At 36.7% G+C, this 17377-nt stretch overlaps 1 protein-coding gene across 1 annotated transcript in view; it reads left to right on the plus strand.

Annotated features, from left to right (window-relative positions):
- Positions 1 to 14541: 14541 nt before the first annotated feature.
- LOC123525890 (receptor-type tyrosine-protein phosphatase kappa-like) overlaps positions 14542 to 17377 on the plus strand; it is a 60583-nt gene continuing 57747 nt past the window's right edge. The window contains exons 1-4 of the mRNA XM_053537972.1: positions 14542 to 14740; positions 15571 to 15783; positions 16362 to 16646; positions 16967 to 17101. Coding sequence (XP_053393947.1) covers positions 15615 to 15783; positions 16362 to 16646; positions 16967 to 17101 — 589 coding nt within the window. The 5' untranslated portion in view covers positions 14542 to 14740; positions 15571 to 15614. The remainder of the gene's footprint in view (positions 14741 to 15570; positions 15784 to 16361; positions 16647 to 16966; positions 17102 to 17377) is intronic.

The following is a 17377-nucleotide window of genomic DNA, read 5'->3' on the forward strand; positions in this document are numbered from 1 at the left end:
TGATATTTTATTTAAAAGAATGTCAATCAGTAGAAAAATGCTGGCATGAGTTTAGAGGCTTTCTGATAAAGTTTTCTCAATTTTAAAATTCAGATATTAGAACCAAACAATCTATTATTACCAGAATATTTTAATTTATGCAGTAGAGTTGTATGTTTAAGCGTGAGCACAAGGTGGAGAAAAGTTAATAACACTAAAGCAACCACCTGACTTGCATAAACATGATAAGAGATTGTCTTTTGTTTGTTTGGTTTTTTAGCTCACCTGTCACAAGTGGCAAGGTGAGCTATTGTGACCGCTTGATGTCCGTCGTGCGTAGTGCGTCATGCGTCGTCCGTCAACAATTTCTAAAAAAATCTTCTTGAAAACCACTGGGCAGAATTACACCAAACTTCACAGGAATGATCCTTGGTTGGCCCCCTTTCAAAATTGTTCAAAGAATTGAATTCCATGCAGAACTCTGGTTGCCATGGCAACCAAAAGGAAAAACTTTAAAAATCTTCTTCTCAAATACCAGAAGACCTAGAGCTTAGATATTTGGTGTGAAGCATTGTGGACCTCTATCAAGTTTGTTCAAATCATGACCCAGGGGTCACTTGATTTTACATAGGAAAATCTTAAAAGATCTTCTTCTCAAAAGCCAGAAGCCCTAGAGCTTAGATATTTGACATGTAGCATTGCCTAGTGGAGCTCAACTAAAATTGTTCAAATCATGACCCCGGGGTCAAAATTGACCTCGTCCCAGGGGTCACTTGATTTTACATAGGAAAATCTTCAAAAATTTTCTAAAAATAAATCAGAAAGCCTAGAGCTTAGATATTTGAGATGTAGCATTGCCTAGTGGACCTCTACAAAATTTGTTCAAATCATGACCCCCGGGGTCAAATTGACCCCGCCCCATGGGGTTACTTGATTGTACATAGAAAAATCTTCAAAATTTTCTTAAAATAAACCAGAAGGCCTAGAGCTTAGATATTTGACATGTAGCATTGCCTAGTGGACCTCTACAAAATTTGTTCAAATCATGACCCCGCCCCAGATGTCACTTGATTTTACATAGGAAAATCTTCAAAAATTTTCTAAAAATAAACCAGAAGGCCTAGAGTTTAGATATTTGAGATGTAGCATTGCCTAGTGGACCTCTACAAAATTTGTTCAAAATTGACCCCGCCCCAGGTGTCACTTGATTTTACATAGGAAAATCTCAAAAATTTCTAAAATAAACAGAAGGCCTAGACTTAGATATTTGAGATGTAGCATGCCTAGTGACTCTACAAAATTGTTCAAATACATAAAGACCCCACCCCAAGGTCACTTGATTTACATAGAAAATCTTCAAAATTTCTAAAAATAAACCAGAAGGCCTAGATCTTAGATATTTGACATGTAGCATTGCCTAGTAGATTTCTACAAAATTTGTTCAAATCATGACCCCGCCCCATGGGGTTACTTGATTGTACATAGAAAAATCTTCAAAATTTTCTAAAAATAAACCAGAAGGCCTAGAGCTTAGATATTTCATATGTAGCATTGCCTAGTGGACCTCTACAAAATATTTTCAAATCATGACCCCCGGGGTTAAAATTGACCCCACCCCAGGGGTCACTTGGTTTTATGTAGGAAAATCTTCAAAAATTTTCAAAAAATAAACCAGAAGGCCTAGATCTTAGATATTTAACATGTGGCATTGCCTAGTAGACTTCTACAAAATTTGTTCAAATCATGACCTCCTGGGTCAAATTGACCCCATCCCATGGGGTTACTTGATTGTACATAGAAAAATCTTCAAAATTTTCTAAAAATAAACCAGGACTAGAGCTTAGATATTTCACATGTAACATTGTCTAGTGGACCTCTAAAAAATTTGTTCAAATCTTGACACCCAAGGGTCAAATTGACCCAGCCCCAGGGGTTACTTGATTGTACATAGGGAAATCTTCATAAATTTTCTAAAAATAAACCAGAAGGCCTAGATCTTAGATATTTGATATGTAACATTGCCTAGTAGACTTCTACAAACTTAGTTCAAATCATGACCCCCGGGGTAAAATTGGCCCCGCCCCAGGGGTTACTTGTATTTTTTTTGTTTTTGAAGCTTTAGCAAAGAAATTTGTTCTAGCAAGCAATTAAACTCAGGTGAGCGATATAGGGCCATCATGGCCCTCAAGTTTTGCCGTTTTTGAACAGCATTTCAGATATGTAATGGTGGTCTGTTAATCTAACCTGTGCTCCTAGATTCTGTACCAGTACTAACCTGTTCTCTACAAGTAACTGCCAACTCGGCCACATGAATCAGAAGCGGAGGGAAAAACGACTCCAGACACAATGTCTTTTATCAAATTGTCAAGGAAAACATGCATCAGCTGTGTGTTATAGGTGCATTTCAGTCTACTTTCATCTGTGATAAATGTATCCATATATCCCTGTTTTCATCTGCAGAAGAAACTCCTCAAAGAACTTCATGTGAGATTTTTCATGTAAGAGAATTGTTTAATAAATATGTAGATTGGTGCTACAAGTTTGTCCCCTTTATGTGCAATTTAATATTACTGGTACCGTTATAATCAGTATCATGTCTGCTTGCAACAGTTATAATGAAATTAGAGTAATATCACACAATACAAAACTAAAAGTTATTTAATAACCATAGCAACATGCTTCTGGCTCAGTCAATATTTTGACGTCTTGATTGTAAAAACATTAATAACTTCAAATAACATTTCATATTTTTTTTGCAAAAGAAATTCACATCAATATCATGAATATATTTTTAGCTTGACTATTCATAGAATAAAGTGAGCTATCCTACTTACCACTGCATCACACCTGGGTAAAGCTTTTTTGACAAAACCATGTCATATAGCTTTGAAATTTTCAGCACTTGTGTACCATCACCATGTCCTATTTTAGGCAAAAGTACATAACTGTGTCAAGGATTTTGACTGAATTATGGCCCCTTTTAACTTACAAATCTTGGTTTAAGTTTTTTGTACCAGTTCATATTTTGTGTAAACTGTTTGACTTATGGCTTTGAAACTTTTATCACTTGTTTACTGTAACAGTCTATTTGTAAGACAAGAGTTCATAACCCTGTCAAGTATTTTGGCTGAACTATGGCCTTTTTTGGACTTGGAAATTGGTTCAGTTTTCGTACAAGTCCATGTTTTGTCAAAACTATATGACATGTGGCTTTAAAACTTTGAACACTTGTTTATTATAACAGCCTCTATCTGTAGGCAAGTCAGTACATAACTCTGTCAGGCTGAATTTTGGACTTGAAAATTGTTTCAGTTTTTTTACAAGACCGCATTGTAAAAACTATTTGACATATGGCCATGAAACTTTGAACACTTGTTCATTGTCAGGATCTCCATCAGTGGTCAAGGGTAACCATAGCAAAGATATTTGGCTGAATTTTGGTCCTTTTTGGACAAGGGTATCGGTTAAAAAAATTTTGGTACTAGTCCATGTTTTGTCTAAACTGTTTGACATACGGCTTTGAAACTTTAACCACTTGTTTACCATCATAATCTCGACTACATAACTAGGACAAGGACTTTGACTAAGTTATGGCCTTTTTAGCTCGACTATACGAAGTATGGAGAGCTATCCTACTCGACCCGGCGTAAGCGTCCTTCCGTGTCCGCACTTTGGTTAAAGTTTTGATGCACTTTCTCTTTATCTTTGTTATTACTTGATGAATTTACTTCAAACTTAAAATAGTTGTTCCTCATCATCACCAACACCATTTGGCACAAGGTCCATAACTCTGGCACCAATATTTCATGAATTATCCCCCCTTTTTACTTATAATTTCAGGTCAAAGTTTTGGTGCAATTTCACTCTATCTCAGTTATTACCAAACAAATTTGATTCAAACTTAACGTAGTTGTTCAGCATCATCACCCACATCATATGGCACAAGGGTCACAACTCTGGCTCCAATATTTCATGAATTATCCCCCCTTTTTACTTAGAATTTCAGGTTAAAGTTTTGGTGCACTTTCACTCTATCTCAGTTATTACTAAATGGATTTGATTCAAACTTAAAGTAGTTGTTCAACATCATCGCCCACGTCATATGGCACAAGGGTCATAACTCTGGCACCAATATTTCATGAATTATCCCCCCCAGGTTAAAGTTTTGATGCACTTTCACTTTAACTCAGTTATTACTGAATGGATTTGATTCAAACTTAAAATAGTTGTTCAACATCATCACTCACATCATATGACACAAGGGCCATAACTCTTGCACCATTATTCATGTATTATGCCCATTTTACTTAGAATTAAAAGTTAATTTTGATGCAGTTTCACTATATCTCAAGTTATTACAAAATGAATTTGATTCAACATGACACAAGGTTCATCACTGTTGCATCGATATTTCATAAACTATGCCCCCTTTTTGCTAAAAATTATACTTAATATTTACTGTTTTGATACACTTGATCCTCATCTCTGTTATTATTTATTACTTTTGACACAGACTCAAGCTATTATCCAATATCACAATAACGTTGGAGTCATTAAACACTCCAGTTACAGCTCCAGCTTCATCAGATGTGCCCAGTTTCACTAACTAGCATCGAAATAGTCGAGCGCGCTGTCTCCTGTGAGAGCTCTTGTTATTATGCCCCTGAAGGTGGGCATATTAAAATCACACTGTCTGTCCGTGTGTGTGTCTGTGCATGCATCCATATAAATTCTCGTCTGGGCTGTAACTCTGCCATCCATAAAGAGATTTTGAAATAACTTTGCATAAATGTTCATCATAATGGGATGACGTGCCATGCACAAGAATTACTTGGGGTCATCAGTTAATTATAATTAAACAGTCTTGGAAATATGATCAGATAATTTTTTAAGTATTTTTTCCCATATAATTCATTTACAAGTGACCCCCGGGACGGGGCATCCTTTCACCCCAGTGGCATAATTTGAAAACTTTTGTTAGAGAATCACTAGGCAATGCCACATACCAAATATATCAAATATCAAAGGTCTAGGCCTTGAACTTTCAAACAAGAAGATTTTAAAGTTTTTTCTTATATACGTCTATGTTTAACTTGGGACCCCCAGGGCAGGGCCTCTTTTTCACCCCATAATTTGAACAATTTTGGTAGAGGACCACTAGGCAATGCAACATACCAAATATCAAATGCCTAGGCCTTGCAGTTTCAGGCAAGAAGTTTTTAAAGTTTTTTAGCTCACCTGAGCACAAAGTGCTCAAGATGAGCTTTTGTGATTGCCCTGTGTCCGTTGTTGTCGTCGTCGTCCGTCGTCAACAATTTGACTGTTAACACTCTAGAGGTCACAATTTCTGCCCAATCTTAATGACACATGGTCATATTGTTATTCTCAATAAAATTTTGGACAAGTTCGATATTGGGTCATCTGGGGTCAAACACTAGGTCACCAGGTCAAGTCAAAGGAAAAGCTTGTTAACACTAGAGGCCACATTTTTGACCATATCTATATTAAACTTGGTCAGAATGTTAATCTTTGACTGTTAACACTCTAGAGGTCACAAATTTGAGCCAATCTTAATGAAACTTGGTCAGAATGTTACCCTCAATTAAATCTGGGATGAGTACGATTTTGGGTCATCCCGAGTCAAAAACTAGGTCACCAGGTCAAATCGAAGGAAATGCTTGTTAACACTCTAGAGGTCACAATTTTGGCCCAATCTTAATGAAACTTGGTCAGAATGTCACCCTCGAGAAAATCTTGGACGAGTTCGATATTGGGTCATCTGGGATTAAAAACTAGGTCACCAGGTCAAATCAAAGGAAAAGCTTGTTAACACTCTAGAGGTTACATTTTTGGCCCAATCTTAATGTAACTTGGTCAGAATGTAACCCTCAATAAAATCTTGGACGAGTTCGATCTTGGGTCATCTGGGATCAAAAACTAGGTCACCAGGTCAAATCAAACAAAAAGCTTGTTAACACTCTAGAGGTCAGAATTTGGGGCCAATCTTAATGAAACTTGGTCAGAATGTAACCCTCAATAAATAAGCAATGAAACTTTGCATGAATATGCATGGGTCATCTGGGGTCAAAAACTAGGTCACCAGGTCAGATCAAAGGAAAAGCTTGTTAACACTGTAGAGGCCACATTTATGACTGTATCTTCATGAAACTTGGTCAGAATGTAAATCTTGATTATCTCAAGGTCAAGGTTTGAATCTGGGTCATGTGGGATCAAACACTAGGTCACCAGGTCAGATCAAAGGAAAAGCTAGTTTACATTGTAGAGGTCACATTTATGACCATATCTTAATGAAACTTGGTCAGAATGTTAGTCTTGAGGCTGTATAGGTCAAGTTTGAATCTGGTCAGGTGGGATGAAAAGCTAGGTCACTAGGTCAAATCAAAGGAAAAGCTTGTTAACACTCTAGAGGCCACATTTATGACTGTATCTTTATGAAACTTTGACAGAATGTTAATCTTGATAATCTTTAGGTCAAGTTCGAACCTGGGTCATGTCAGGTCAAAAACTAAGTCACCGAGTCAAATCAAAGGTAAAGCTTGTTAACACTGTAGAGGCCACATTTATGACTGTATCTTTATGAAACTTGGTCAAAATGGTAATCTTGATATTCTCAAGGTCCAGTTTGAATCTTGTTTTTAAGATACAGCCTTGAAATTTTGATGACATGCACAGTTTAGCAAACCGATCTTAAAACTGACTTTCAGTGACCATGAATGTGACCTTCTGACCTACTTCCTTGTTTTTTAAGATACAGACTTGAAATTTGGATGACATGTACAGTTTAGCACATCAATCATAAAACTGACTTTCAGTGACCATGAATATGACCTACTTACCTACTTTCTTGTTTTTAGCTCACCTGAGCACGAAGTACTCAAGGTGAGCTTTTGTGATCGCCCTGTGTCCGTTGTCAATCGTCCGTTGTCAACAATTTGACTGTTAACACTCTAGAGGTCACAATTTTGTCCTATTCTTAATGAAACTTGGTCAGAATGTTACCCTCTATAAAATCTTGGACGAGTTCGATATTGGGTCATCTGGGTTCAAAAACTAGGATACCAGGTCAAATCAAAGGAAGAGCTTGTTAACACTCTAGAGGTCACAATTTTGGCCTAATCTTAATGAAACTTGGTCAGAATGTTACCCTCAACAAAATCTTGGACGAGTTTGATATTGGGCCATTTGGGATCAAAAACGAGGTCACCAGGTCAAATCAAAGGATAGGTTGTTAACACTCTAGAGGTCACAATTTTGCCCCAATCTTAATGTTACCCTCAATAAAATCTTGGATGAGTGCGATATTGGGTCATCCAGGGTCAAAAACTAGGTCACCAGGTCAAATCATAGGAAAAGCTTGTTAACACTGTAGAGGCCACATTTATGATTGTATCTTCATGAAACTTGGTCAGAATGTAAATCTTGATGATCTTTAGGTCAAGTTCGAATATGGGTCATGTGGGGTCAAAAACTAGGTCTCCAATCAAATCAAAGGAAAAGCTAGTTAACACTTTGGAGCCCACATTTATGACCATATCTTAATGAAACTTGGTCAGAATATTAATCTTGATGATCTTTTGGTCAGTAGGTCAGGTGAGCAAGATACAACCTTGAAATTTGGATGACATGTACAGTTTTGCATACTGATCTTAAACTGACTTTCAGTGACCATAAATATGACCTACTGACCTACTTTCTTAATATTTTAGCATCTGTTTGACATTTGAAAACATGTAGCTCATATTACTCAGGTGAGCGATCCAGGTTTATCATGACCCTCTTGTTCCTATATAAAACTAAGTAAAACTTGGGACCCTAAGGGTGAGGCCTCTTTTCACCTCAGGGGCATAATTTGAATAATCTTGATAGAGTACCACTAGGCAATGCAACATACCAAATATCAAACGCCTAGGCCTTAAAGTTTCAGACAAAAGATTTTTAAAGTTTTTTTTCCTTTATAAGACCATGTAAACTAAGGGCCCCCGGGGCGGGGCCTCTTTTCATCCCAGGGGCATAATGTGAACACTCTTCATAGAAGAACATTAGTTGATGTCACATTTTAAATATCGAGGCTCTACGCTTTGCGATTTTGGACAAGATTTTTTTTAAGTTTTTCCTTTCGGTTGCCTTGTCAACCAGAGTTTTGTGTGGGATTCAATTGAAAGGATGTTACCCAAGAATTATTCCTGTGAAGTTTGGTGTAAATCTACCCAGTGGTTTTGAAGAAGATTTTTTTAGAAATTGTTGACAGACGCACGACGTCGAGCGGTCACAAAAGCTCACCATGAGCCTTTGGCTCAGGAGAGCTAAAACTGAAATCACAAAAAAATCTGGATAAAACTTTAGATAGTAAAAGAAAGAACTTTGGGGAAACACCGATTTAGAAAAATAAAATTTTTAGTTGACCTATTCTAGAAGATAGGTAAATCATCCAAAGTAGTGAAGACCTTCGCCTCTGGGACGGAAGGTCGAAGAGGCGAGTGTTCACTCGAGGCCAATGTATCATTTCATTTTGTACGTCTTACGGCAGCAAATTCCAACAGGAACTCAAAATCATGGCTAGCTGCAGGGCAGCAAAACCGCCACACCATCCATTAGAGCGACAAGACAGCCACATTCATCACGCATCTACAGACATAAGTACCCCGGAAACTGGCGACAGTGGTAAATGTCTTTGAGCTTCTTTTATTCCGTGACCAAACCCTAGATAGTAAAAACAATGCGGATCAAACTGTACCAAAAAATAATAACAGACACGAAGACTCCGGGTGGACAAGTGATCGGTGAAAATGAAATCTGGCTACAATAAGACTAAAACTGAAAATCTTTTCATGGTCATATATCATTTCTTATCTGGTGGCTTTTTGTTTGAGAAATGGTTTAAATTATTATGAAATGACTTTGATGTTGTATGATTTAACTGTAATATCCTTGGATGGACCTTTCTCAAGCTTGTCCAAATGCTTTCGCTGGGTTGCATCTATGGCCTGCGAGATCTGAAAACAGAAAGAACTTCAAACAACTCCTGTTAATACTATGCCAATTTTTTACTCCAAATATGACCTTGACCTTCGTGCTAGGGGTGTATGTTTATTGTATGATGCGTTGTCTCATTGTGGGGAACGTTTCTTCCAAGTCATATTTAAATCCCTTGATGAATGGCAGCGTTATGGACCGGACTGCAAAGTGCGGACGGATGGGTGGAATGACTGACAGACCAAAAAGCGCAATACTATAGTTCCCAGTAGGGGACTAAATATAAAAAGTAATTCTCTGCTTTTCCAGACTATTTCCACAGTTACAAGCTGTTAACCCGCAAATTATATCTACAAAAATCTGCATTAAGATTTTTGCAACGATTTCTAATTTGACAAGACAAACAGTAATCTTTCTTCATTACGGAAAAACTTGGGACCTGAAGCACTGTTAAATTGTTTCTATATTGGGATATAAAACCGAGGATATCAGGAAGTGCTATTGTTACGGAGAGAGTACGTACACTAACCTACTTAGAAAAAGTAAAATGCAATATATTACTTATCACAATGCCACAGTGTGTCTTATAAATTGTTTCATATAACTGACAAAGATTCCTTGCCTATTCCATTAAGATACCGGTAATAGTCAGTATACGGGCAGGTTCTTTATCATGTTCTGTACAGCTATTTCTGACTATTTGCTGTATTAAAGAGGTGGTCGCGTATGATAACAGCTTACGCTCTGTACAGGCAGACGACATGCCATTTGTCATCTTCGTTCAAGCGCGTATATAATGCTACTGTTTATTTAAAAAAAGGAGAGTCGGGCTTTCTACTTTTTTAGAATAAACAAAAGCGGAATAGAAAGACCATATTCATGTTGCCCTTCATGTATAAAAAAGGTTTCAATAAAAGCTATCGGAGTATCCATCGGACATGTGGAAGAAAGGACAAGCGAACTAATTTGTTTTTGCTCGATTGTGATGCAAGTTTGAAGCTTATTTGAATAAATTGAGAATCAAGTTCCTGGAAAAAAACAATTTTGATGTCATATGAGAAGGCATGGTCGTCATGACTCTGTAAGGCTCGAACCCATTACCTCTTAGTTGAGCAGCTGACACCTCCACCAATTGACCTCCGCTTCCCTTTAAAACAAATATTTACACACTGGAAGCTAAAGATTGGTCACTTTAAGACCTGAGTTTCGCTTGTGTCCTTAAATCGAACTGACTTCGAATATATCATTGACCCTCACCGATGTGAGTTCGAACCTCGCTTGGGTTGTAGAAGTATTCATATTAGGGAACCATCCAGCTGGCTTACAGGAAGTTGGTGGTTCTACCCAGAAGACACGCCCGTGTCTGAATTAATACCCGGAGGGGGCACCTGGGGTCTTCCTCCACCATCGAAAGCTGGACCTATAACCGTGTCCTTGTGACGTTGGTGTGGCGTTTAACGCAACAAGTACAGATAAACAAAAAAAAACACACGAATAAACGTATTCATTATTTCTAGCGACTGGAACAGACATGAAATACTTTTTCTCCGCATGCTTTTGAATGTGTTATTCATTTTCATGATTAACGTCGAAGACGAACAAAAATCATACTAAATGGCCAAGATGCGTAGTTAGCGGAAATAATTTATTATTATCTATCATCCAGTTTTATTGACTCTTTCATAATTTTCTCCCATTTTTAACGTTAAAAACCATATACTTTACAAATGCTGAATCGCCTAAGGCTGTGTCCGATTTTCAAAAAGATATGAATTAAAAATCGTACTCGCTTTATTGTATTAAATGCATATCTTTTTGACAGGCCTTAACTTATGAAAATTAAATCTTAAGTACAATTAGCGTTAGTGGCAGTACTTAACGTATAAGTATCAACACTGTCATGTTTAATATACATTTACCTGTCCCCTCGGGCACTGGTCATTTTTGCCGCGGTTGTACGTTTTATGTTGCCACTTTATGAGTTGTTTTCACCTTGATACATATTTTTTCTACATGTTACAGACACAGATTTTATATCTCTTTGTTCCAAAACCCACGGGAATTACGCTTTAGTTGATGAAAACATGGTTTTGAAATTTAGACATGTAAAGTTGACTAATGATTCTACTGTAATAAACTTTCGTATTTATCACTATTGTTATATATCAATTTAAAGTACATTTCTCAATAGTCATCTGAAAAATTTATGTAATTTTTTGTAAAATGAAGTGCAAGATTTGAATTAATGAGTGGTCATTGGTTGATGAACTTTGTTTACATGTAACCAATTACACACATATACAAACGTCAGCGAATGTCTCATCGATTGCCTTAAGATAAGGAAGTCAACAAGGAGAAGTTATGATACCTCACCTGTTCGCATTTTTATACACTACTTCATTTGATACATACTTTTCGTGACTGTTGTGTTGTTTTTTTATTGATACTTTGTTGTTGTTTTTTTATTGTCAATGCTATTTCAATGGATTAATTGTTGTGTTTTATAAACGTGTTTGAAGATAATGAGCAAAGGATTAACTGTACTGATGCTTGTTTATGGCTTTATTCTTCTCCTACCATATTTTGTCCAAGGTAAGGCATGAACACTTTCCTGACATCGACTGCGTCATGAATATATGAAATCTTTTTTACTACAATCAAAGAAGCATTATTTGAAAAAAAAAAGCATTTACATTCTAACTTGTTACTGATTTGAATACTTAAAGCTTTGAAGGTGGCGGCAAATCGAGGTTCAGGAGCAATCTGAATTCATCCACAACTGGAAACAGCAAATTTGCCCTTTTTTGGGAATATATGAAAGATCACGATGTTATTTCAAAGTGGGGAAAATGTAGGCCTTCCACGTGTTGTGTTACAGATCGAATTCTGTCCCCTCCATTGTTCTAAATTCAGTTTGATGATGTAATTAAATATGTTAGAAGATTCTCAGGAAGAATAAAACGCGACTAAACAAAAAGTAGACTGAGTTAGACTGGGTCTTTTCATCAGTTAAATGAAATTTGCAACATCCCCGACACCACCAGCACTTGCTGACCGCCAGAAAATTATTTCTTTACCGGATACCTTGGCGCAGCGAATGCGTTAATTTAACGTATTTCCCGTTAATGTTTAATTATCAACACAGTTGTTATACAACAAATACATTTGTACAAATATATGTTTCATACACGTGTAAACAGGTAGGAATTTAGGATAAATAAAGGTATGCCGAATGACCGGGTCATTTATCAACCTTCTTGATGGATGGTTAACTTTGATTTGCATACTGTAACGTTACTATAACGTCGCTCGCTACGCAAGTTACTAGAGTATTACATATTAACGTAATAGTATTTAACGACTGCACTAGAAAGAGGTCTATACCAGTATAGGTTTTAGCTGGGCTTTCCAGCAGTGGAGAAGAAATCATTGAATCTGCCCGCACATAGTTTCAAATCAAGGGCGGGGACTTGGGAAGAATCGATCACTTAATGAGTAGGCGCGAAGCCACAGCGGTGTTCAAGGGCAAGTGATTTGAACCCAACAACCTTAACTACATGCTGCTATTGACACCAGTAGTATACGATAAAGTCTCACAATTGTCCCACTGGTTTACATTTTCTAGAGTATCTTAAAAGATGTGTTTTGATATAAACGATTTATAAGGATAATAAACTAAACCATCATAAATCCTCATTGATATATCTTCATATATCAAAGCTTGGTCACCAGGCCGAAGATTCGATTAATTTGCTATAGTTTCTTCGAATTCTCTTGTCGGGAAAGATATTTAAATAAAACAGGCCGTTTCACATATGCACGGAACCAGAAAATTGTTCAAATCGAAGCCTTTTTTGTCGATTCGGAATCAGCTAGGACCAGTGAAACATGCTATAATAAAGAGAAACACACGTAAACTTTTTTGAATATGGGTGATAATGATATGTTATCATCAACGGCATTTCTTCACCAGAAAACATTATTTTGATATATTTATGTACACATGGTCCACGTATCCATTTTGAAAATAAGTACGTTAATTTAACACGTGACTCTATTGGCAAATATATCTCTATTTTATAAGACAATATAACAACGCTAGATCTAAGTTTAACAGCAGCAGCAATAGCATTAAATACATTAATTTTACATACACAAATTTTGTTCACTCTAAATAGACTTAAACGGTGTTTTATATTGATTTTTGTATATAAATTTGCCTCAAGGGGCCTCCGTGGCCGAGTGGTTAACGTCGCTGACTTCAAATCACTTGCCCCTCACCGGTGTGGGTTCGAGTGAGGGCCTCACTCGGGGCGTTGAATTCTTCATGTGAGGAAGCCATTCAGCTGGCTTACTTCGGTGGTTCTATCCAGGTGCCCGCTCGTGGTGAAATAATGCACGGAGGGGCACTTGGGGTCTTTATCCACCATCAGAGCTGGAAAGTCGCCATATGACCTAAAATTGTGTCGGTGCGACGTTAAGGTTTATGAGTATATCACCAAAACACAGAAATATTTTATGAACGAACAACACCGGTACCAATATTTTACCAGACCATTACATGTTCTGCCGTACTGCCAGTACTGAAAATATTCTGAAAAAGTTGTCCCCCTTTGAAAATGAATGCCATTTGTAAAGAAATAAAAATAAACAATCGCTGAAAACTGTGTTCCACCTAGTTATGTGAAATTTCAACACTCGCACGCTATTACAAATGCATCAAAACAACAGTATAACAGTTCCTTGAAAATGGTGAGTTTTTAAAAGCGCTTGACTGTCTGGAAATGGGGCCTGTTTAAACAGTTCTTTTTTCGGAATTCCATGCTTATATCAGTATACTGACACTTGTTTTGTAGAGTAATATAAGTAATATACACGCTATCATTACAAAAACAACAAAACAAGTGTCAGTATACTAAAATAAACATTGAACTCCGAAAAAAAGACTTCCTAAATGGAACCCACTTCCGGGCAGTCAAACGCCTTCAAAAACTCACCATTTTCAAAGAACTGTTACACATGTTAGTTTTGATTCATTTGCAATCGCATGCGAGTGTTGAAATTTTACATAATTAAGTGGAACACAGTTTTCAGCAATTGTTTATTTTTATTTCTTTACAAATGGTATTCATTTTCAAAGGGGGACAACTTTTTCAGAATATTTTCAGTACGGGACAGTACGGCAGACAATGTAATGGTTAAGTAAAATATTGGTAACGATGTTATTCGTTTATAAAATATTTCTGTGTTTTGGTGATATACTCCTAAACCTTAAAACCAACAAAATAAAATAAATAAATGTATATAAATTTGCCTCAAACATGTGGAAAATGCATGTAGCCTATTAAGAATTTCGTGTTACACGAATTTTATATGTAACTGTTATGTAATTTAATCATGTGTCGCATTGTCATTGTTCAACAATTTAATTTTACATATTATATCACCTCAGTTAGGAAAAAATCCAGGATGTTTAAGGTTTTCACATACTTTACTGAAAATAATGCAATATCAAGCAAACGGATCTTTAGTTTGTACTCAGTTTTGGTAAATTTTCCAGCCCAACCGTTTCCTACATCTGATGGATTTATTGATCCTGTTCCGGTAAGCATTGATTCAAGTCCTGCAGTATGTCCACAGGGGAAGTACGGAGAGCAGTGCGAGTATAATTGTCACTGCCTTGTTGGTACCGAGTGTGATCCTCATACTGGAAAGTGCCCTGACGGCTGTGCGGCTGGTTGGTCCGGGGCACCTTACTGTCAAGCTGGTATATTCAAGTCATTATATCACATTTGCATATTTTCATTATATCGCATTTTGTATTTGTCTGATTTTTCCGTTTGATAAGTATTTATTTGTGTTTTATTTTAACAAAACTAGATACGGATAGAGCGCGAGAGGCGAGATCTCATAGCACATAATTGCAACATAAGATATTTTCTTGCATGCCAGACAGGATTTTCCCATGCTTTTTCCGGTGCTAGTAAAAATCATCTTACACCCCCGGGGTGTAAGATGACTCACGTGCTGTAATTTATCAATGAATACGCAAATTTATACGCTACTAATAAAAGAAAAGCATTCGTTTTACTTTATTTCTTCCTTTAATAGAGGAATAATGCATGCAAGAAAAAGACTATCACTTGCTGAAGGTGCAGACGGAAATATCTTGCTCTTGGGTAACTGTTTTACCTTCGGGTCAGATATTTCCATCCGTACCTTCAACCAGTGAAAGATTCTTACATTATATAACAACCTCATTTATATTTAGTATCAAAGTACCGTAAGATCAATGGCCGATTCATTTTGATTGTAATTAAGTGGTGTGTGTATATATAGATGAGGTCGAAGGAAGGGTAAATAAATAAAACAACTCCTGCCTGATGAATTTTGAGTAGAAGCTGCAATTTTAGTAGTTTGTGCAAACTAGCAAAGGTTTGCGTTGAAACTCAACCATAATGATTATACTAGAGGAGAAATGTAGTTTCTTCCTTGAAAGAATATATACGCTGAATCACTTGGTATATAGATCGGTTATCTCCCTTGTATGAAATTTTTCTCTGTCCCAATGTCATCTTATAAATTCCTTAATCATAGAAAATGTTGCCCTGCGCAAGAAGACATATCAGCATGGTACCTACATGGGTTGGAACTCTTCTCGTGCAGTGGACGGGAACCCGGACCAGGACGGAACGTACGGTTCCTGTGCCTGGGCCCATAACAATGAAGATGTTTTCAAAACATGGTGGAATGTAGATCTTGGTGGGACGTACAACATCAAAACAATAGAAGTCTTTTTCCGCACGGACGGTAAGCTTTGAACATGGTTATAGGGACAGGAATAAATACTTAATCTTAAGGATTTTAACAGTCTTTTAAAAGCAAAAGACATCTTTTTACCATTCAGTGAAAGAAAACTGTTCGCTGGTTCCTTATATCAATGTCAATACATGGACAATTTGATTTTCATTAAAGAAAAAGAATTGCATGTACGTACGTATAACAAAATACGATTTCATACAAGGGATGTTGTGAGGTACGTGTATTAATAGTAGCAAGATCATGTTTTTATGCTGTGATGTCAGAGGGTGGTACCACAGCATTGTCATATATTTCAGTAATTAATGTAAAGAAATAAAGCAGTCTTTATATGAAAGTGGAATCTATTAAACAGAATGCTGTATTAATAAGAAATTATGATGCTGAACTAGTTACAATGGTAAAGCTGTTTTCACTTGGATCATGTACATGTGCACTGAAAATGTTCAAGCATCAAATAAATTACGTCTATATATTTGGCCTTATTTGCCACATGAATACGCAGAAAAACAAACCACGATGTATTAACACTGTAACTTGCTTCTTTCAACATCGTTCAAATATTTCAGATGCTATGTCACAGGCTCGACGTGCAGGGTTACGAGTTTATATTTCTAATAGTGTTGAGGAGGCAAAGAACGAAGGCCTGTGTTACATAGACCAGATGAGTGATTTTGTGTTTCCCCCGCCACACCTCATATTGCGCGATGGAAGTTTAGCATGTACCCAGCGGAAGGGCCGCTTTGTTATTATGTATGTTGACCGACCAACACAGACGCCGATCCGAAACTGTCCAACTCAAACTCTGTACTCGTGCTGGGCAAATCTAGAACTGTGTGAAGTTCAAGTCTACGGTAAGCAGAAATCTTTAAGTCAGTTAGTCTGTCATCGGCCATAGTGTTCAAAGAAAGTTGAATGATTACGTTAGATGGAAATGTTTATATTAGAATACGAGAATCTATTACTCCGAAACATTCATAATACCATATGTTCATATAACATAAGAAAGGGATTTATATCTTTTGCTCAATGACAACTGTTAAATGTTTTTGTGGTGTCTTATATAATGAAATCATGTATCGTTATTTTTATGGTGTCTTATAAGGAAATTATATAGAGCTATGTTTTTACTGATTTATAACTTTTTGTTATTTCTGTGATTCTTATTCTACAGCTTGTACAAATGGAACATACGGGAAATTGTGCGAGAACAGATGCCATTGTCAAGATGAAATAGGTTGTGATGCAGACACTGGTGTCTGCACGGGTGACTGTCAGGCCGGCTGGGAGGGCCGGAGCTGCAACACGAGTATTTAATTCAATTCAAATTCAATTCAAAATTCAAATAGTTTATTTACGTCTCATCATATGTATGTTGCAATAAAACATAATAAAATCTTATTAAAATACATAGGACATTCTTAATAGAATTGCAAGAGACGGGTAAGCATAGCTTATTTTAATTAATTAATAAATATATAGCTTTTATTGCCATTTATACGTATGAAGAGTTCTACGTTTTTGCATTTCATTATATAAATAGATTTATATCACGTGCCTGTCAGCGTTGCGTTTTTACAAAGTA

The sequence above is a fragment of the Mercenaria mercenaria genome, chromosome 3 (genome assembly GCF_021730395.1).
Source record: "Mercenaria mercenaria strain notata chromosome 3, MADL_Memer_1, whole genome shotgun sequence".
NCBI lineage: Eukaryota > Metazoa > Mollusca > Bivalvia > Venerida > Veneridae > Mercenaria > Mercenaria mercenaria.